This window comes from Lygodium microphyllum, chromosome 8 (assembly GCF_053477565.2).
Source record: "Lygodium microphyllum isolate KBCC chromosome 8, Lygodium_microphyllum_v1.1.10, whole genome shotgun sequence".
Classification (NCBI taxonomy): Eukaryota; Viridiplantae; Streptophyta; class Polypodiopsida; order Schizaeales; family Lygodiaceae; genus Lygodium; species Lygodium microphyllum.
Genome location: NC_141142.1, coordinates 59,086,494 through 59,108,407, shown reverse-complemented (window position 1 = coordinate 59,108,407; position 21,914 = coordinate 59,086,494). Strand labels below are relative to the sequence as shown.

Below are 21,914 nucleotides of genomic sequence, written 5' to 3'. Positions count from 1 at the left end.
AGAACAAGATAACACAAAATAAAGATCAACTTTGAATGGAAAGCATCACATATATTTCTTCTTCATCATCTTTATAGTCTTCATAGTCTCTCTGATGTAGATACAAGGTTTCTCATGGAAAATTGGCTATCTCTCTCTCTCTATCTCTCTCACACATGATCCCTCTCAATAGTACAATGACATAATGAAGAATAACACTCCATAATCTCCCTTTGGTCATGGATACCCCTCCCAAGAGATATGTCTAATATGAAGGGTCACCAAAGACATTACATTATCCTTTCATAGCTCAAAAATGTCACTGTCACTTTAGTCTATCACTTTAGTCTCTACTTGAGTCTTCAACATCAACTACTTCTTTCGCTTCTATGAGATATTTTGAACTTGTATTCATCTCTTTCAAAGGCTAGAAAACTTTTCCAAGCTACACATTCATCGCACAAAACACTTACAAAGGCATACAAAGGATCTACAAAAACTCTACAGAAGAAGCTTAACAAAAGGTCTATAGTACTACACAAAAGGTCATCAGAAAGCATTGAACTCAACTAAAACCATTCAAAACCATCAAGAATCATTCAATAAGCTTTCAAAACCCTTAAAATCCATCAATCATCATTCCAACCTTTCATACATAAAGAAATTAAAACAAAATATAAGCTAAACAGAACCTATCAAGCACTTAATAGAACCTTTCACCATATCATATCTCCCACTACAAGGATATGATGGTAAAGCAATGGCCATTTATGATGAGAAATAGCAGCGTTGCTATTTGTGTCGCTAATAGCTTATAGCAATGCAAATAGCGACGGTATCCAGACGAAAAAAACATGGGTCGAAACCCGAGCACGTCATTTTACGCGCATTCATGAAAGAAAGAGCGAAAGGGAAAGTGAGAGGGAGAGCGAACATCTTGCTGAAAGGGAGATAAAGAGAGAAAGAGGGAGAAAGAAAGCTTCTCACCACCACCGCCACCACCACCGCTATCATTCACGAAGAAGAAGATGAGGTGTACGGAGGGTGAAGAGAAGTCGCCGTCGCGAAGAGGAGCCGCCAAACCCTTCTTCGAGCCTTTACGGTGAGTGCATTGTCCATTCTTGCTTTACTTTTGGGTTTTCTCTCTCTCTTTTACTTGTTTTTGGTATAATTCGTGTGTATTGAGAGAGGGAGAGGAAATGAGAGAGAAAGAGAGGGAGACGGAGAGGGAGAGGGAGAGGGAGAGGGAGAGGGAGAGAGGGAGGGAGAGAAAATGAGAGAGAGGGAGGGAGTTTTCTCTCTCTCTCTTACTTGTTTTTGGTATAATTCGTGTGTATTGAGAGAGCGAGAGGAAATGAGAGAGAAAGAGAGGGAGAGGGAGAGGGAAAGGGAGGGAGAGGAAATGAGGTATAATTCGTGTGTATTGAGAGAGGGAAAGGAAATGAGAGAGAAAGAGAGAGAGAGGGAGGGAGAGAAAATGAGAGAGGGAGAGGGAGAGGGAGAGGGAGAGGGAGGAAATGGGAGAGGGAGAGGGAGTTTTCTCTCTCTCTTTTACTTGTTTTTTATATAATTCGTGTGTATGGAGAGAGGGAGAGGAAATGAGAAAGAAAGAGAGGGAGAGGGAGAGGGAGAGGGAGCGAGAGGAAATGAGAGAGAAAGAGAGGGAGAGAGAGATGGAGAGAGAGGAAGAGAAAGAGGGAGGGAGAGGGAGAGGGAGTTTTCTCTCTCTTTTACTTGTTTTTGGTATACTTCGTGTGTATTGAGAGAGGGAGAGAAAATGATAGAGAAAGAGAGGGAGAGGGAGAGGGAGAGGGAGAGGGAGAAAATGGGAGAGGGAGGGAGAGGAAATGAGAGAGGGAGAGGGAGATAGAAACACTAAACATAATAGAGAAAGAGAGAAAGAGAGGGAGAGGGAGAGGGAGTTAAACATAATAGGCAAAGAGAGAAAGAGAGGGGGAGGGAGAGGAAAAGAGAGAAAAAACATTAAACATAATAGGGAAAGAGAGAAAGAGAGGGAGAGGGTGAGGGAGGGAGAAGAAATGAGAGAGGGAGAGGAATAGATCAAAAGGAAATGAGAGAAGAAGAGGAGAGAGAAAAAGAGAGAAAAAACATTAAACCTAATAGTAGGGAAAGAGAGAAAGAGAGGGTAAGGATGAGGGAGGGAGAGGAAACGAGAAGGGAGAAAAAGAGAGAAAAGGAAATGAGAGAGGGAGAGAAGAGAGAAAAAGAGAGAAAAAACATTAAACCTAATAGGGAAAGAGAGGGTGAGCGTGAGGCAGGGAAAGGAAACGAGAGAGGGAGAGAAAGAGAGAAAAGAAAATGAGAGAGGGAGAGGAGAGAGAAAAAATATTAAACATAATAGGGAAAGAGAGAAAGAGAGGGAGAGGAAATGAGAGAGGGAGAGGAAGAGAGAAAAGGAAATTAATTGTTGTTGTTTGTTATTGTAGTAGTAGTAGCAGTAGTAGTTTTTTTTCTTTTCTTATTTATTGTTATTTAGTTTTCTTGTTTTTTGTAGTAGTAGTAGTAGTAGTAGTAGTAGTTTTTTCTTTTCTTTTCTTGTTTATTGTTGTTGTAGTAGTAGTAGTTTTTTTTCTTCTTCTTCTTCTTTTCTTGTTTATTATAGTGGTCGTAATCGTGGTAGTGGTAGTGGTAGTAGTAGTGGTAGTGGTAGTGGTAGTGGTAGTGGTGGTGGTCGTAGTCGTGGTCGTAGTCGTGGTAGTGGTAGTGGTAGTCATGGTCGTGGTCGTAGTCGTAGTTATGGTCGTGGTCGTCATAGTCGTAGTCGTAGTCATGGTCATAGCGTGGTCGTAGTCGTAGCCATGATCGTTAAAGAAAATGAGAGAAGGGGAGGAAGAGAAAAAAGAAGAAGGAACGAGAGAGAGTGAATCAACATACAGCATAATAAGGAAAGAGAAAAAGAGAGAGAGATGGAAGGAGAGGAGATAATGAATAGATAAAAAATAACAAGAGAGTGGTGGCGAGGTCCGGTGCAACACCACAAGATGGGAAACACTCCGACATATATATATTAATCTGTGGGTGGGTGGGTGGGTGGAGACTTTACATACGTTAATTTTTGCTGAGTTACAAGAGAAGAAATCCCTTCTCAAACAATTTAAGAAAGAAAAAAATATTGATAACAAAAACAAATTGTTTATCGTAACGTAGACAAAAAGGAAAACGATGAAGGTCTTGTTGTTCAAGATCACGAGACGTATCTTAATCAGCGTGTCCCATTTCCTTGCTCTCAATGCAAGCTAGCAATTAGACGAAAACGTCGATTGTCTATAGAACACGTACGATGCTTCGGTGAGTTTCAAACAGAGATCATTGATCATGCAATCTTGGATTTTCAGCAAACGGTAAGAAAAGTTAATATCAATCATGCATTATACTCGCAAGCTAATTGAATACCATATACAAGAAGATTGGGTGTGGCTGGCAAATTTTCTATCCAAGGAGGTGACATCTCGTCCCAAGGAGGAGTGCACCCTTTGCGAAAAGTTAGAAGAGTTCGTGGGCGTGCGATGGATGAAGTGCCTGAGCCAATCCACCACTTGGAAGGCCAATCTATACCATCAATACTAGAGGAGACAAGCAACCTTCCAAACCTACCTACAATCTTGGAGTCTGAGATGGAGGCAATGATCAATGCATTGATTCCCATGGATGTCGAGAATTCTAATCCGCTTAGAGAGGAAGCATCCATACCATTATATGATGGGTACCAAGTATCTCGCGTGAAGACACTAATTGCACTCTTAAGTGTGCAAGCAAAATACGGGTGGAGCGATGCGAGTGTGACCGAGTTGTTCAGGTACCTTGTACGTATGCTTCGTTGGGCACTATCATTAAAAACATTTGTGCTTTTTCAAGGTGCTTTATGATTTTTTTTCAGGTTACTGAAATATCATATATTACCACCTACAAATACTATGCTTGAGTCTCGTGATGATGCACGACATGTTTTACGAAAGCTTGGCATGGACTACAACAACATCCATGTATGTATCAACGATTGCATACTGTTTCGAGGAGAATACGAGACTATGCAGACATGTCCAAAGTGTGGTTCTCACAAGTATCGACAAGACTTGCAAGGGCAAACCATCCCTCAAAAAGTTCTTAGACACTTTTCGGTTATCCCCCGCATAAACCACATGTTTCGTATGTCCAGTATGGTGAGCTTGACAACGTGGCATGCGCAGAATAGGTCCACAAATGGAGTTCAACGAATATCAGTGGATTCACGCGCATGGAGCCACATTGACTCTACCTTCCCAGGCTTTGCCCGAGAGCCAAGGAATCTTCAGCTAGGTCTTGCAATGGATGGCGTGAACCCATTAAGTCTGCGCTCAACTTCTTACAGTGTGTGGCCTATAGTCCTTATCAACTAGAATATCCCTCCATGGCTTTCTAGGAAGAAAGGACATCTCATCCTTAGCTTACTCGTCCCCGGCTCAAAAATATGGACGTGTATCTTCATCCATTAGTCGATGAGCTTAAGATTTTGCAAGAGGAGGAGGTCACCATGCAAGATATGAGCAAGTGCGATGGTCGACGTCTGCCAATATTCGAGCCATTCTCATGTGGACGATTCATGACTTTCCGAGATTCGGAGAGTACCTAGGTAAATAGGCTTCCGTTCTCATTGGTAATATCTATATTTTATCCCATTCAAATTTTTATTCATTGGATAGAGGTGTTGGAACAGGTCTGGTTACCTCAGGTTATCATACATGTCCATTGTGCAGGCCATAGTTAGACTCCCGAAGGTCACGAACCATGAAGAAGATGGTATATCAAGGACACGCCGCTTTCTTGCCAAAGGGTCATGAACTCAGGGAAGGTTTTCTTGGATGACCTCCAACACATATGAATGCCGCAAGCTGGCACGAGCTGAAAATGGTCCATGCGGAGTCACATCCAAATGGAATGCGACGGTTCTCAATTTTCTACGACTTGCCATATTGGACCCACTACAAATCAACAACTTATTGGAACCCATGCATATTTTCAAGAATGTGGGCAACTTGCTATGGGACCACATCACAGGAAAGAAAAACACTATAGGGGTACAAATGGATTTAATGGAGGTAGGCAAGATGGAGGCGCTTTGGCCGCAGTCAAGTGCTGATGGTTGCATGTAGCTACCTCACGCTCCTTGGGTTTTTTCCACTAAAAAAGAGCGCATTGTGAAGCAAGTAGTCAAGTCTATCCACACTCTGACGAGTATGATGCGTTCTCTCAGGCCTGCATTTTCTAAAGACGACCAATTATCAAGGCTAAAATCCCATGACTGGCATAAGATATGTCAGGTTTGTACTACAAATGGATTTTAATTGGCATGCGCATTTTGCTATTTGGAGTGTAGCCATTGTTCATAATGATTTCTCATTTGTGGCAGTTTGTACTACCGATCGCGATCACAGGATGCCTTACTCTAGAAATACGCAGGGCCATTTATAGGTTGTCAACTTTAGTGCAATGGATCTCACAAAAGGAGATTAAGACGTCCTCTATTGAATCCGCGAGGTGGGGAGTAGTGGAGATGGTCTGTCTCTTTGAGAAATACCTGCCTACTAGCATGCTCATGATACAAATCCACCTTCTTGTGTATCTTGTAGATGAAGTGGAGATTGCTGGACATGTCCATATGCGATGGATGTTCTTCTTGGAATGCTTCATGAAAACCCTGAAAGGCTTTGTGCGACAACGAGCTCGTCCAGAAGGTAGCATGGCTGAAGGTTGGTTGGTGTCTGAGGCACTAGTGCATATTTCACAATGGCTACCAACGGTGGATCTAGAAAACAATATGCTATGGTTGTTAAAGGACAATGATAGATTGTCCGGAGATGTGGTGGTTGGAAATGGGGTAGAAAAAAGAATGGATGCTGCAATGAAGGAGAAGGTGAATCGCTTTTGTATGTTGCACCATGCCTCTACGGAGGCGTGGCTCGCCATGCAGGTACCAAATCGCTAGGCAAGATTGAGAGGAAGCGCGATCTGAATTTCAATATAGTACACGCCATCGACCGATTCAATATCCGGAGGGCATGGAGGAGATGCCACAGTCCATGTCAACGCAATGGTTGCATGGAGCTTTCACCGCAGCGTCTCGCGAAGGGGTGGAAGTCTCAATTGAGGAGTGGAAATTCTCGAGGGGATGTAGTGCAAAGGTAATGACATCTTTAGGAATTGTCGTATCTATATTTTATATGCGACAACTAATTTGAGTGTTTCAATATACAATACAAAATATATAGTGCAGTATGGTCATAGGGACGACATTTTCGCATGGAGCGTATTGACAAAATGCGCTCCACAATGAACTGTGGTATCATGGCAAGGTTCGAGCAGGAGAGCCGATGACGAGCAATGGATCCAAACATAGTTATAGATGAGATAGAGTATTTTGGGAACTTGCAAAGTATTGTTACGGTGGATTACAATAGCTTCTCCATGATACTATTCGATGTACAGTGATTCAAAGTGGTACTTGAAGGAGCTGGAGCAACAGTTCGACGAGGTCCATCTGGATTTCTCGAAATAGATTCCAAAAAAAAATTGACGGATTTGCGTGACACCTTTGTGTTGCCGGCCCTTTGTGAACAGGTGCATGAACTCATTTGTTTCTTAATTGTATTACGACATGGTACATGTCACAATAGTTTAATTTCTCTTGTACGTGTTTGTGAATAGGTAATCTTCTATCCAAACCCCCGATAACCTCGATGGTGGTATGTTATACCTTTAGCTCCCCAAAGTGCGAGAGTATATGATCAAAGAGACGTTCCGAGCAAAGATAAGGACAACATGCAAATACAGGGGTCGATATTGCAAGGGGTGAAGGCCACCGAAAGCTTGGAGCATATAGAGGAGCCAACATCGGCTAACAATGATAGAAATACAAGAGTCCAAGAATTCTTTGAGAACGAGGTGGACTCATTCTTTTGTGGTGACATGTCTATCGACCTTCTAGTGTATGTGGAGTTATGTCAGGATATTGACATGGGACCATAGGATACTTCATACTTGGAGCATTCACTTACTCAATTTGTTGACTAATCGCTTATAAGGATACATAAGATATACATTTTAAGTGAGATCATTTTTTTAGGATTTATATTACCATGCTTTGTATGATGTTAAATTGATTATGCTAACATCATTTTTTGTCTGTGCAGGTGACCTTTTCAGGATGAGTCGAGGGATGAGTGATGAGGAGTTGCAGGATATCTTCACGTGCATGTCTCCAAATCAGATGGTGAGATTTAGAGACATGGCGGACCAGGAGCTATCTCGGACATCGTCAAGCCACTCTATTAGATCTACTTCGGCGCGATCAAATGCTTCAGCTTCGAGCTGACGAGGTCGACGTTCCAGACTTGGGCCAGAGGGAGGGAGTGCTTCAGGGTCAGGGGGATGCTGTAGAGATACGGAGACAGTGAGCCCACGGTCAGCATGGGATACAGGTGTGACTCCTCGCTCTCGTGGCGGTTCCAAGGAACGTGGCTCAGGTCGTTGCTATGGAGGCACGGACGCGGTGTCTCCATCTTGTCGTTCTGCTGGAGTTGCATCACTGGTGCGCAGATCGGATGCTGTATGCTCACGTAGTGAATGCCGGAAGGTCCCCAAGAACAATAGAACTCTACTTTTTGCACAAAATTCAATGTAAAAAACATGAACGATATGAACAAGAGACCAATTGGGTGCAATCTCCCCCCATGCCTTGTGTGAGCGCTACACAAAGCATGTGTTTTATGTATTAATTATATTCAAGCTCAAATAATAGCCCAAATTACAAAATAGCAAGCTTTTAGCTTTTGAGTTTGCTTTAACACAAAATAGGAATAAAGCTAATGGGCGGTGCCCAAAGAGTCTAGCATGCCCAATACAATGTCCAAGTAGAAATAACATAATCGTGCGCCCATGCACATACAAAATAATAATAAATATCCAACACCTCAATAAATAGGCGTGATAAAATATAGGTGCCATGCCTAAGGTATGCATCCATCAAAATATAGTCAATAAATCGAATAGTCGTTATCCTCCAATGCTTTCCTCTGCCACTGCTGCTATCTCTACACATCAACTGAAGCATTCACAATCGTTAGTAAAATAATACAATTAAACCAACAAAAGTGAATACCTAGCAGTCTTCAGCTACATAAATAAATCAACTGGTTAGAAATCAATCCTAACCTTAATTTATTACGAGTGCGCACTCTAAACTCATAAACGTTTATTAATTTAATATGCATTTTGCGGAATCACCCGCTACGGAATCACCCATGTATACACTAAATTAATGAAACGTCCGAAAAGGACAGGCGTCCCCATCAACTTCTCGCACAAAGAATCCACTTTGTGTATGAGCCCCAGTCTCATCAAAGTTTGCGAAATCCACTGTAAAACCTCATGGAATCCACCGTGGCATGGAATCCACCGTGGCATGGAATCCACCGTGAAATATGTCTCCTGGCATCAGTCACCTCCAGGATTTGTCACACCTGTGGGGACGTCTACTCCAATTACTCCAGATTTTGCTCAGTCGTCTACAGGTGGCACCCCTATGGGTGCTACACTAATAAATACTACCCCAGTCGGTACACCAAATGTACAGGGGTCTCCTAGATATGCCCAGGAGTGTGGATGTAGGTGGGAGAGGACCCATCTTAGGCATATCCCAAAGGGATATGACTATCTTGTCGATGATAGGTCAAGAGCCATCATCATGAATGATGAGGGGAGGAGGGTGATGGCTCGCATAAGAAAGTTGTGCCAACAAGTTTTCGGCACAACGTCTTAGATCATTGGAAAAACATACCAGAGGGGAGCAAGGACTACATAGTAGCATCCTTGCATGAGGAGTTTTCGGTTCCAATCACAGCAGATAGATTTTCTATGGGCTGGATGATGGATTGCATGCGTGCATATATGTCACACAGACGATCGGACGACGCATGCAAGGCACTCAAGAGTGGGGCTACAAAGCTCGAGTGGCTAGATGCAGACGACTGGCATCGACTAAGGGAGGAGGCTACAGATTCTCCTAGACATTGGAGTCAGCAGCGCGAGGCGGCGAGGGCACGACTAGAGGCCAAAGTGGTCATCGTCTTGGGAGTGGCGGCCACAGGACATATCTGGAGGACTTTGTAAGTTTTTCTTTTGTTTTGCTTGCTTATTTTTTTGCAATATCCTTTGTACTAACAATCATGTTTCTAATAGTTAGTATTTTGTTTTCTTTGTAGCACTCCATTACAAATCACGATCCGACCGGCCTTGAGACTCGATATGTAGAGAGACATGGTCTCACTGTATTGATCGATCGATTGTATAGACACGACGGCCCTGTAAGTCACTCATATTTATTGTCCGTAGTTACCATGTTTAATTAGAATGCATTATTGTATGGTGGACTGATGTGTAGTTGTTTCTTTTTGTGCAGAGTCCGTTCGATGCTTCTTTGTGATAGGATGAGCTTTCGGATGGCGAGGATGTATAGCTCGCCCTTGGATCCCTGGAGCTCACACACCCTTCTTTTTTGGTCACCTGATCTGTGTAGACATTTTCTATGTAGTAGTGATATCTTGATAGGATGAGCTTTCGGATGGCAAGGACGTATAGCTCGCCCTTGGATCCCTGGAGCTCACACACCCTTCTTTTTTGGTCACCTGATCTGTGTAGACATTTTCCATGTAGTAGTGATATCTTGTCATCATTGTACCATTCACTTTCATTATGCGATCATGTATTTATTTCATGTATCAGTGTTATGATTTAAGTACACTTTTTTTTTGTTTACACGAGCATTGTACACAGTGCAAAAACTATTTTATATAGCCCAAATAAAGAACACATTGCTATATGTGCCACCAAAAAGAAATCCCTATTACCATCGCTATTAGCGTCGCAAATTTACCTGCACACGTCGTTATTGGTGTCGTTATTAGCATCGCAGAGCGTCATTATCAGCGTCGCTATTTGCGTCAAACAAAATTTGCCCCCATCATTGCAAAAAGCGTCGTTATTGGCGACGCCATAGAACAGTCGATATCAGTGTCATTATTAGTGTCACTATTTGCATGGGTATCAGTGACAACGGGGGCAAATTTTGTTATTTACATTTTTGTCACTTTTAACGTCGGTATAAGGCCTATATCTTGTAGTGTCCATTGAAAAATATCATGAGCTTCTCAAACCGATTTAACATGATCTAAAACTCTCTCAAACACTTCCAAACCAATCAATCATCGTTCAAATCATACGAAAATCACCCAAAATCCAAAGAAAAAAGTCAAAAATAGAGTCATATCAATCCTCTGACACAAAAGAATAGATTCTAGTTTTGACTAGAAATTTAATGGAAATACATCCTTCACAAATTTACTAGTTATTTTATGGTCATGTTTTAAAGTGACTATAGTTATTTTATGGTCAGGTTTTAAAGTGACTATAGTTAGTAAGGAAGGAATAAGTCATTTAAGAATAGTAGAACTCAGTCGTGGGGGGTCACTCGAAAATATCTACATATATAATGCGGATCCAAAGGAATGGACTTTTAGAATACCTTTTGTACACATATTTGACATGCAAAAGAGTCTCATATAAAAGGGCTCTTCATAGATTCAATTGAAAAGGAATGTGCTTTATTTAGAGAAAATTTACGAATAAGGATATTTTAAAATATACCTTGAACTCACATGATGTAGAGAGTTTGCATGCAATGAGCCCCTTGAGACTCAAATACTCTCCTAACTACTAACTAGTTGGGTGGTTTTGCAGTGCATTACCCTTTGGGGTGTTTCTACCTTCAGGTGAAATATGGGTGTTACATCCATCAAATAAATAGTAATAAAACACATTGCATTAAGAAAAGGATCAAAAATTTTGGCTCAAAGCTATTTGGCCCTAGTGAGCACTCTTAGTATACTTTTATGTACGTCAAACAAAGATTGTAGGAATTGAAAGGAGCCTCAAGCACTATTTAGGAAAGTGAGTGGATGACTCTGCTTAATATCACCGAGCGAGTTGGTTTTGAGAATTTCCTATTGAACTTGGGCCGATCACATTATGGTGCTAGAAGTTGATGGTTCGGGAATGCATTTCCAAGTGCCTATGATCCAACGGTATCCCTACCCCGCCGCCCTTAAGTTCACACGAGATATGCGGAAGAGATTTTTTATGACAAAAGCGGACGATTTGTAAAGAGTCGAAAAGAAATTATGAGAGCAAATTGATTAGAAAGAGAATGATGATTGGCAATCTATTATTTTATTAGAAGAAAAAAGAACAAAGAGTGAGGTGACATGTCGGTGCATTAGGCCTAAAAGCAGGCCACCAAACATTTAAGGAAAATCTTGTTTGCATTCTGGGACCAAGTAAGAGCAAGTTTTGCCACGATATGTGGACATGCTATGTCACATAGTAGGAAGTGGTTAGGCGCACTTGGGGGGGGGGGGGGGGGGAAGAGGCTGGTTGGGTAGAGCCTGCCCCTATGTCTGAACCTAAGTAGCCTTAAACTTAGAGGGATTTTATCGTGTAAAATAAACTTTTGAAATATTCTAAAATAATTTAGTTTATTTAAAAAAAAGGAAATTGCCCAAGTTTCTTAGATCTGCCGGTTTAAGAAGAGTCATGTTTCTGAGGGATATTTTTCCGAACACTGGGCGGCCCTCCCTCAAGTATGCTCATCCTGGAAGTTCATTCTGAAATGGGGGGTGGGGGGGTTGCTGGAGGGATTGCATTCCGAATTGGGGGGCCATTAGTGACTAGTCGTCTTTCCTGTATCGCGATATCATACAGACAACGTAACGTATCAACGTCACCACAATAATATAACCTAGAAATTAAATCAAAGAACCCGATCCTCCTTCACTAATCCTTACGACACTTAGTCGACGATTACCTTAGTGCCCAACGAACGCTCCAGCTGACGCCTTTTGTGAGGCTTGAAGCTCATCGTGATGAGCCGATCATCATCATGGCTTTGATATTGATAGTGATGATGCCCTGCCGCAAGCGTACAAAATCATTGCGACAGAGAGAAAAGGAAGAGGTTAGAAGGCGCAGCACCTGCTGCAGCAGCACTAGCTTCTATATTATACGTGTAGAAATTAGAGATCAGCGAGGAGAAATACACAATATACCACGAGTGATCGGCCGGTGCCTGCCATGGTGTTGTGGTACCACGAGCGATCGGATATCCTGATAAGAGTCAGGGTGCCGCCCGCCGGCCATGGCAACGTTCAGCATCTGCGCGTCGTGAGCAGCCGCGCAGGTACTGCAGATCATTAGGAGGATTGGCAGTAGCGCAATCTCCATAATTGCTACAGAGAATGTGATCACCAAGAGACCCTTACACGGAGCTGGATGCGCCATTATCAATACTTCAACAGGCAATACATATTACAGAGACTTCTGCATGTATATATTATATGTAAGGTTCGCTTCTCCGTCATTCATTTTTAAGAGTCGCACATGTAATTAATAAATAACCCCACAAACAAAAATGGGCTCAAAAGACCGAGTCATGGCTTTGGCATTATTAGTTTTGTAAGTAGCTTTGGATTTATTTGTTTTTAAGGCTAAGACCAATTCTACGCTCTATTTAGATCGACAAAGGACCCTTGTTTATTATCGTGGAGGTAATGGCTTTTTTAAGGCCAATCACCATTGATTCCACTTGGATTCCCTGTCTGTTTCAAAGTCCATGCAAATTTAATTAGGAACCATGTTAATATAAAAATATTTCACGTACCCCAATATTCAACTCATGCCCAACTTAAACAAGCTCATGGAAAAAGGACTAATACTAGATGCAAGGAACGAAAGCGATCACACCTTGATATGAGTAAAACAAAGGTGCAAAAATGGTCTATATCAGCAATCTCTCAATCAATCCATATCATGTATTTATGGAAAATATCTAAATTTATGTTTGAATGCATGGACATGGGACCATACCAATAAAGCCAATGGTACACGTCATAAGTATATGTACTTGTATAACCATACACATAGACTTTGTGTGCTTTTTCCTTGATTTTTTATTCACTTTCTATTGTAGGAGGGTCACTTTCATTTTGCTGCACACTTGGGGAAAAAGCTAGTTTCAAAGTCACCAAAACAAGAGAAGGCACCTAATATTCCTTATTCATGATTGAAAACCAAGCCCTATGGCATCACAAATAGTGAATTTTTTAAAGGCTAAAATTTCACAATAAAAGAGGTCGAAAAGGCAAAAGTTTGGCTATAATTCATGCAAAAAATCACCTCTTATCGCCAAATATGGCTATAGGTACCTTAGATGTGATCCATCTAAAAAAATAGATGAACAATAAGTGAAATCCCATTCCAAGCATAGATATAGGCATGTGAAAAGTGTAGACATACCTTGTGAGCTTCCCCAAGTGATAGATAACATCGCAAACACCCCTCATCAGACAACCATTGATGACAAGAGGGAGGACATGCTGCATACATCTGTTTTACAATACAGTCAGATGACTTATCAGGACAACAATGAGCTACGGACCGAAAAAAATAAGAGTTACCTTGAAGAAATTATGCCAATCATGTGTTGTCAAGTTGGGAAGACTCATGTCATCCACAGTAAATATGTTTTGCAATGATGTACCATATCATGTGGGTGTTTGAATAGACCGTTATCCGACGATTGATCATTGAAATCTTTGTGGGGGTAAACACCCATGGTGCATGTGCATACTCTTTTCTTACTGTCTCTTCATCGACTCGAGGCCATAAAGCACCCTTGCAATTTTGCTCGTTTAAGTCATTTCTGGCTAGCTCCGTGTCCTTCAAACCAATGAGATGTTTCCATAAAGAGTGTCCTACGTTCTTAAATATATGCATAGGATCAAGAAGATGAAAAATCTTTAGATCCTTCCAATACTCTAGAAGAAACCATATAGAGATAGAGGGAGCTAGAGAACTTTGTCCTTGACCACGTTCATCATCTTCATCACTTGCAAGATCTGACTTTGGATCGTTCGATGATAGGTCCTTTCGTCCACTTTTTGTACCAATCTATAGGCATCATCGGTATTGGACATCGGCCACTCTCAACCTTTCCATTGAAGTGTCTAGCTTTTGTCTTTCGACGTAGTGTGTGATCTTTAGGCAAGAATCGTCTATGCCAAAGATATATGTTCTTGTTGAGATGCTTACTATACGTAGATTTCAACCAATCAGTGCATAAGGGACAAGCTTTATAACCCTTGGTTGAACACCTTGCATCCATAGTAAAATATTTAGCATGATCATGAAAGATTAAATTGATATGAAAATAGTCCCACATGTGCTACTTAAATCACAATCGAATACTTGAACGAAATCCATAGCCAGGAAAGTCATGTATAGTCCATGCTAGAATTCCACGAACTTGAACCTTCTTTTGTCATCTTGTTTTGACACCTCAAGCACGTCTATGCCTCTCCATAAGACTATGAGATCATCGATAAGAGGAGCCAAATAAACATTAAGGTCTTTGACGATGTTTTCCTGGGATTATGAGGGACGAAATTAGGTGTTGTTTCTTAAAACAAATAAATGGTGGCAAGTTATAGTTCACAAGAACTATTGGCCAAGTGGACCATTTACTTGAATGCATGGAGAAAGGATTCACACCATCCAATCCAACACCCATCTTAATGTGTCGCGGATCTTGTTCAAATTTTGGCCACTTTGAATTGATATTCTTGAAGGCAAGACAATCCAAGGAAATTTGCATAATCCCATATGTACTTACATTCTTTGCTCCCCAATCCATAAGTCTTGCTAACTCTGGGGTTTGAAATATATGTTGTATACAGGGAGCCAATGGAAAATGTCAAACCACCTTGCGAGGGATCTTTCCACTTACATCTTTGTAATGTGATGTTTCACATTTTGGGCATCTCTCCTCATTCTCATATTCACCTCTGTATAAAATAAAATCATTGGGACATGCATGAATCGTGTTGTAGTCCAATCCAAGCTTAATGATCATCTTCTTCCCCTCGTCTCTTGATGTAGGAAGGACATTGTTTGTAGGTAAAAACTTTTTTGATAGTAGCCTGCAGCATTTCAAGCAAACATAACTCTTAGATTTTGTTAAATAACGCACTAAACATTGAGAAGTAGCTTACTTTAATAGTGCTGAAACGGATGTGTTACTCCAAGATAAGTAAAGTTGCACTAAATCGTGACAATTTTGAGCCTTCGTAGATTTGCTAAAGTGCTTCAGCTCTAAGAAAGCTTTCATCCTCCCCTACTTCACCTTCTTTATAATAATCATTAATAAACCCGTCCATGCCATGTCATCATCATTGTTGAAGTCTTCGTGCACTTTTCCAAAATCCGTGTCATAAAGTTTATTCAAACTATCATAACTTTTTGGATCACTCTTGCGAAGGAGTCTCATATACTAATTTGGCATTTGAGAGGTGCCATGAGAGGTAGGCACACATCATTCTCTATATCATAAGCTAGAACCTGTCACATCATTCTCTATATTCATCATTAAGCAAGGAGACAATCTGATTAAACAAAGATCTCGTTATTCTCAAATATACATGTAAAGATTGAGGAAGCTGGAAAAAACAAATTAGAACACAATTCATCCTTCCATATATAGAGAGTTGAACGAGTATACATAGAAAGGGATGATCCAAGGAAAAGGACCATCCTAAGAGAAGTAAATAATCCAAACTTCAATCCAAAGGTGGAGATACTCTTGCAGGTCTGCGAAATCCATAGTTCGCCAGTGGTTCATCACCGACACGCAATGATCTAATGGCATTGACGAGAATATGTCTTAGAACATCTCTACTCATGTATCCTAGTTCATGAACATTTTCACATTCCACAAATATGCAATTGGTTCTTGCGCTTCTTCCTTGACTGCTATTAATTAGACCTGTCATGTTTCCTTGTGTGTATGGTCTCCCATCTACATAAAGTTTATGTCCTTGAGCATGAGTGATGCCTCTATCTGAAAGAGACATTGCATTGATGCACATACCATAAGTGCTCATGCTCAAAGTATACCGCACTAGTTGGTGCCATGGACCCCATCCATATATGAGTTCGCAAAAGCACATAAGTGTCACCTCTAAATCAGGTGGAACTTGTAGGTATTGTGCAATGAAGAGGCCACGCCCTCCATCTGGAATACTAGAAGGAGCTATCATATAGTGAGTGCCCCAAAAGCTAAAAGTCTCTCCATCTCTAGGAAGTGATCCTCCTTACCATCCTTTGTAGAGCATGTGATCGTACGTTTGCACAAGAGATCGTAGATGATCAGGCAATGCATAATCATGAGACATCACACTCTCAAAGCCACGAGGTAGGGGCTATTGTAAGATATCAAGTTGCAGCAATTGGATTTCTTGACCAAGCCGTGTACGAGAATGATGAGCATCTCGGTCATAGATGTCATCTTCACCATCAAATGAAGTTGCATATTCCTACATATGTAACGTGATGATTACTAATATGTATCTTCAAAAAAAATGAAAATAATGTAAATAGGATGTAAAGAACACTAATCATAGGCCGATCTTGTTGTGCTGGCATTGGTGCATGAACAAAACACCATATTCTGGTTCATGGGAATGACACTAGTGTCACGGCCTCCAATACAAGCCTAAACATATATCACACCAACATAGAATTCGCTCCTCCTCATGATAAGATGAAGAATCTAATTCACGTGAAGGAGCACTCTCTAGAATTATGAATGCCGCATGACCACCATGACTATAATGGGAGGTGATGGTGTACGAGAGGAATTTGAATCTGCATAAATAGAGATAAAAGAGATTAAACTTGGTGCTGATCTTTTTTATTCATTGACTCACAAATAGAGCGCATGTACTAATGTAAGAAATATAAAATCAAAATAGTATATTGACATTCTTTTTTTAAACACAACTAGGAGGTATACACATGATCCCAGCAACAAGAGGCATATTGGATTTCTCGAGGAGTCATGGACATACTTCTGTCGGGAGTACTGTTTACGAGTGACATATCCACAACAAAGAGTATATTTTTTAATCGCTTTATCGAAGTATTTTGACTTCAAATTTTCTATAGAGTTAAAATTGTATAATATCATTTGTCCTTTGATTTCAATGAATTGATATAGGAGGCAACAATGGCCAAAGTCTCGAGCAGACATACATCTCATCTGGGTTGCATGGGGAGAGATGGTTTTGTTGCTAATTTTGTAAGTATATGCCATAGGTTTTTATTTTTTATGAAATTAGAAGCATAGAAGAAAGAAAAATAACCAAAATAATCTAACTTTGGATCTATTTTTGAATAGACAAAAGATTACAGTCATCCCCCTGATGGCAGCAGAAATTCACACAACAACTTCTGAGGGGTACATAGCCCTTCAGAGGAGGCTTCCTCCAACACGCCATTTTGTGAGTATCCATTCTATTACTTTTAGATACTTTTTCAAGTATTTTTTAAATACTTCAATTTGTTACTTTTTTCAATACTTGATCTTTATTGATGCAAGAGATTCATGGTGAGAGAGATATGGATGTTGTCGCCTGAGAGGAGGCAGAGGGGCAAGAGGATAGATGAGAAGCGGACCCGAGCTGTTGCCGCACGAGTACCTCTAAAGCCACTGAGGCCCCATGGAGATGCAGACAGCACATCATCGGATAGTGCATTTAATCACTAGCTCCCCTCTCCCACTCTTTCCCACATACTTGATCAGATTCATGTAACACATTCCATGACATTGTATATATATTGATATATATATATATCTGTTTAGTTTTGGTCTTGTGAATCATTTCATGTTTGATAAAGTGTTTTTTAAAGTTTTGTGAATTTTCTCATGTTTGATATTTTTTTAATCCCTAATTAAAAAATAAAAAAGAAAGTACATATCATGATCCATGTTGTGTCTTGCGTAAGTGATCGATGTATGTGTCATTCTGTATGAGAGCACGTCTGTTTTATACTCAATGTTGTGTTTGCATGCACGAGAGAGAGAGAGAGAGAGAGAGAGAGAGAGAGAGAGAGAGAGAGAGAGAGTGTGTGTGTGTGTGTGTGTGTGTGTGTGTGTGTGTGTGAATAAGTGTATGTGTGCGTAAGGGCGAGAGAGAGTGAGAGAGCAAGTATGTGTGTGAGTGAGAGAGATAGAGAGAGAGAGAGAGAGAGAGAGAGAGAGAGAGAGAGAGAGAGAGAAATTGTATGTGTATATAAGAGAAAGATAGTCCAAATATGTGTGAGTGAGAGAGAGAAAGTAGTTATGTGTGTGAGTGAGAGCGTGTGAGGAGTGCCATGCAAATTTTTTTTTAAAAACATCTGAGTGTTGCTTAAGTGATGCCTTTTTTTGAGTCGCTTAAACGACGCTTGCTAACGCATATGTGACGCATAATATGTCATATAAGCGATGCAAAAATGTCACATATTGTATCCTTAAGCGAATCGCAATGCAGCATGCATATAACGATGCGTATAGCGATGTTTTGGCATTGCATATGCGACACTCGTCAACATCGCTAGCCCCCCCTCCCCCCTCTTGTAGTGTTAGGATTGCAAGATATGCAACCTACACAATGGTTTATATGACTAGCAAACACCATAGCAGAATTAAGCCTTTGGGAATTCTTCCATATGTAAATATAACCCTAAGAACAAGATACTATTTGGTGGTAAAACCAAATTTCTACAAGACCTCATATCCTTTGCTTTTGGAAAGACCACAGCTTTTTGAAGCAAGAGCAAGTACAGATTGGTTCAAAGGAACCATAACCCCAAGTAGAGAATCCAACAAAGTGGTAATGAAGTTATATGGCTTGCAAAACGGTAATGGATCTAGCTCCATTGAAGTCTTAGCAAACTCCTCCAATCAAGTAATGGATGGCACATTAGAAGATGAATAAGATGTCAAACAGATATTTCCCAAGAAAAAAGAGGCACAATCCCTTGCGGTGGGTACTCTAAGCCAACTCCCGAAAGAAGTAAAGTCATTTTCAATGGGTAAATACATGGTGCCCAATCTAGAAACACTACAAGATAAAGGCCTTATACCGACATTAAAAGTGATGAAAATGTAAATAACAAAATTTTCCCCCGTCATTGCAAAAAGCATCGTTATTGTGGTGACACCATAGAATAGCCGATATCAGTGTCGGTATCAGCATCGCAAATGCGACGCTAATACCGATGCAAATAATGGTGCTGATAACGACACTCTGCGATGCTAATAACGACATAAATAACGACACATGCAGGGTAAATTTGCGACGCTAATAGTGATGGTAACAGGGGAAAAAAATTGTGGGCCATACAAAATAGTTTTTGCACTGTGTACAATGCTCGTGTCAACAAAAACAAAGTGTACTTAAATCATAACACTGATACATGAAATAAATACATGATCGCATAATGAAAGTGATTGGTACAATCATGACAAGATATCACTACTACATAGAAAATGTCTACATAGATCAAGCGACCAAAAAAGAAGGGTGTGTGAGCTCCAGGGATCCAAGGGCGAGCTATATATCCTCACCATCTGAAAGCTCGTCCCGCTGCAAAGGAGCATCGAATGGACTCTATAAAAAAAGAAACAACTACACATTAGTCCCCCATACAATAATGCTTTCTAATTAAATATGGTAACTACGGACAAGAAAGATGAGTGAATTATAGGGCTGTTGCGTCTATACAATCGGTCGATCAATGTAGTGAGACTATGCCTCTCTGTATATCGAGTCTCAAGGCTAGTCGGATCGCGATTTGTAATGGAGTGCTACAAAGAAAACAAAATACTAACTATTAGAAACATGATTGTCAGTACAAATGATATTGCAAAAAAATAAGCAAGCAAAACAAAAGAAAAACTTACAAAGTCCTCCAGATATGTCCTATGGCCACCACTCCCAAGATGATGGACCACTCCAGCCTCTAGTCGTGCCCTCGCTACCTCTCGCGCTGCTGACTCCAACGTCCTAGAGAATCTATAGCCTCCTTCCTCAGTCGGCACCAGTTGTCCGCGTCTAGCCACTCAGGCTTTGCAGCCCCACTCTTGAGTGCCTTGCGTGCATCTGATCATCTATGTGACATATATGCATGTATGCAGTCCATCATCCAGCCCGTAGAAAATCTATCTGTTGTGGCTGGAATCAAAAACTCCTCATGCAAGGATGCTACTATGTAGTCCTTGCTCCCCTCCAGTATGTTTTTCAATGATCTAAGACATTATGCCGAAAAACTTGTTGGCATAACTCTGTCATGCGAGCCATTACACTCCTCCTCTCATCATTCATGATGATGGCTCCTGACCTGTCATCAATAAGATAGGCATATCCCTCTGGGGTATGCTTTAAGATGGGTCCTCTCCCACCTGCGTCCACGCTCCTGGGCATATCCAGGAGACCCCTGTACATTCAGTGTACCGACCAGGGTAGTATCTATCGGTGTAGCATCCATAGGGGTGCCATCTGTAGATGGCTGCAAAAGCCGGAGTAACTGGAGTAGACGCCCCCACAGGTGTGACAAATCCTGGAGGTGACGCAACTCCAGCAAAACGATGAGACGGAGAAACCACGTCCGTGCCTCCACAGCAACCACCTGAGCCACGCTCCCTAGAACCGCCACAAGAGCGAGGAGTCGCACCTATATGACATGCCGACCGCGCAGACTCACTGCCTCCGTATCTCTATAGCATCCCCCTGACCTTGAAGCACTCCCTCCCTCTGGCCCAAGTATGGAGCGTCGACCTCGTCTACTCGAAGCTGAAGCATATGATCGCGCCGAAGTAGATCTAATAGAGCAGCCTGGTGATGTCCGAGACAGCTCCTAGTCCGCCATGTCTCTGAATCTCGCCATCTGATCTGGAGACATGTGAGTGAAGATATCCTGCAACTCCTCATCGCTCATCCCTCGACTCATCTTGAAAAGGTCACCTGCACAAACAAAAAATGATATTAGCATAATCAATTTAAATCATACAAAGCACGGTAATATAAATCTTTAAAAAATGATCTCACTTAAAATGCATATCTTATGTACCCTTATAAGCGATTAGTCAACGAATTGAGTAAGTGAAAAATTGTATTTTAAAAATACCTTGTTTTGAATCCACGTGATGCACACATATATTCATGAGTAACTTACCCGAGCCTTGCAATATCGATTCCTCTATTTACATATTGTCCTCATCTATGCTCAAAACATCACTTTGATCATATACTCTCGCACTTCGGGGAGCTGAAGGTATAACATACTACCATCGAGGTTGTCGAGGGTTTGGATAAAAGATTACATGTTCACAAATACGTATAAGAGAGATTAAACTATTGTAACATGTACCATGTCATAATACAATTAACAAACAAATGAGTTTATGCACCTGTTCATAATGGGCTGGCAACACAAAGGTGTCGTGCAAATCCGTCCATTTTTTTTCGGAATCTATTTCAAGAAATCTTGATGGACCTCATCGAACTGTTGCTCCAGCTCCTTCAAGTACCACTTTGAACCATTGCACATAAAATAGTATCATGGAGAAGCTACGGTAATCCACCGTAACAATACTTTGCAAGTTTCCAAAATACTCCATCTCATCTATAACCGTGTTTGGATCCGTTGCTCATCATCAGCTCTCCTGCTCGAACCTTGCCATGATACCACAGACCATTGTGGAGCGCATTTTGTCAATATGCTCCATGTGAAAATGCCGTCCACATGACTACGCTGCACTATATATTTTGTACTGTACATTGAAACACTCAAATTAGTTGTCACATATAAAATATAGATACGACATATCCTAAACACATCATCACCTTTGGACTACATCTCCTCGAGAATTTCAACTCCTCAATTGATATCTTCGCCCCTTTGCTAGAGATGCTGCGGTTAAAGCTCCATGCAACCATTACATTGACATG

At 41.0% G+C, this 21,914-nt stretch overlaps 1 protein-coding gene and 1 long non-coding RNA gene across 4 annotated transcripts in view; one reads left to right on the top strand and one right to left on the bottom strand.

Moving 5' to 3' along the window:
• LOC148032350 (uncharacterized) overlaps positions 1-9,725 on the top strand; it is an 89,813-nt gene extending 80,088 nt beyond the window's left edge. Inside the window, exons 2-4 of one of the 2 annotated variants that reach the window (XR_015691617.1) lie at positions 7,167-9,140; positions 9,237-9,338; positions 9,434-9,725. This is a non-coding gene — a long non-coding RNA (uncharacterized LOC148032350). Of the gene's footprint in view, positions 1-7,006; positions 9,141-9,236; positions 9,339-9,433 lie in introns of those variants that run through there. The other variant, XR_015691618.1, reaches the window with a different exon arrangement.
• LOC148032349 (uncharacterized) lies at positions 7,689-12,429 on the bottom strand. 2 transcript variants are annotated; one of them, XM_087682981.1, is made up of 3 exons: positions 12,135-12,429; positions 11,894-11,997; positions 7,689-8,077 (listed from the first exon to the last, which is right to left on the bottom strand). In XM_087682981.1, the coding sequence occupies exons 1-3, from the start codon at positions 12,364-12,366 to the stop codon at positions 7,862-7,864; spliced, it is 552 nt and encodes a 183-aa protein (XP_087539107.1). In that variant the 5' UTR covers positions 12,367-12,429; the 3' UTR covers positions 7,689-7,861. The 2 variants fall into 2 exon arrangements, with proteins under 2 accessions (XP_087539107.1, XP_087539108.1); XM_087682982.1 differs by lacking the exon at positions 7,689-8,077 and adding an exon at positions 11,222-11,769 and having other exon boundaries at positions 12,135-12,414.
• Positions 12,430-21,914: the final 9,485 nt, after the last annotated feature.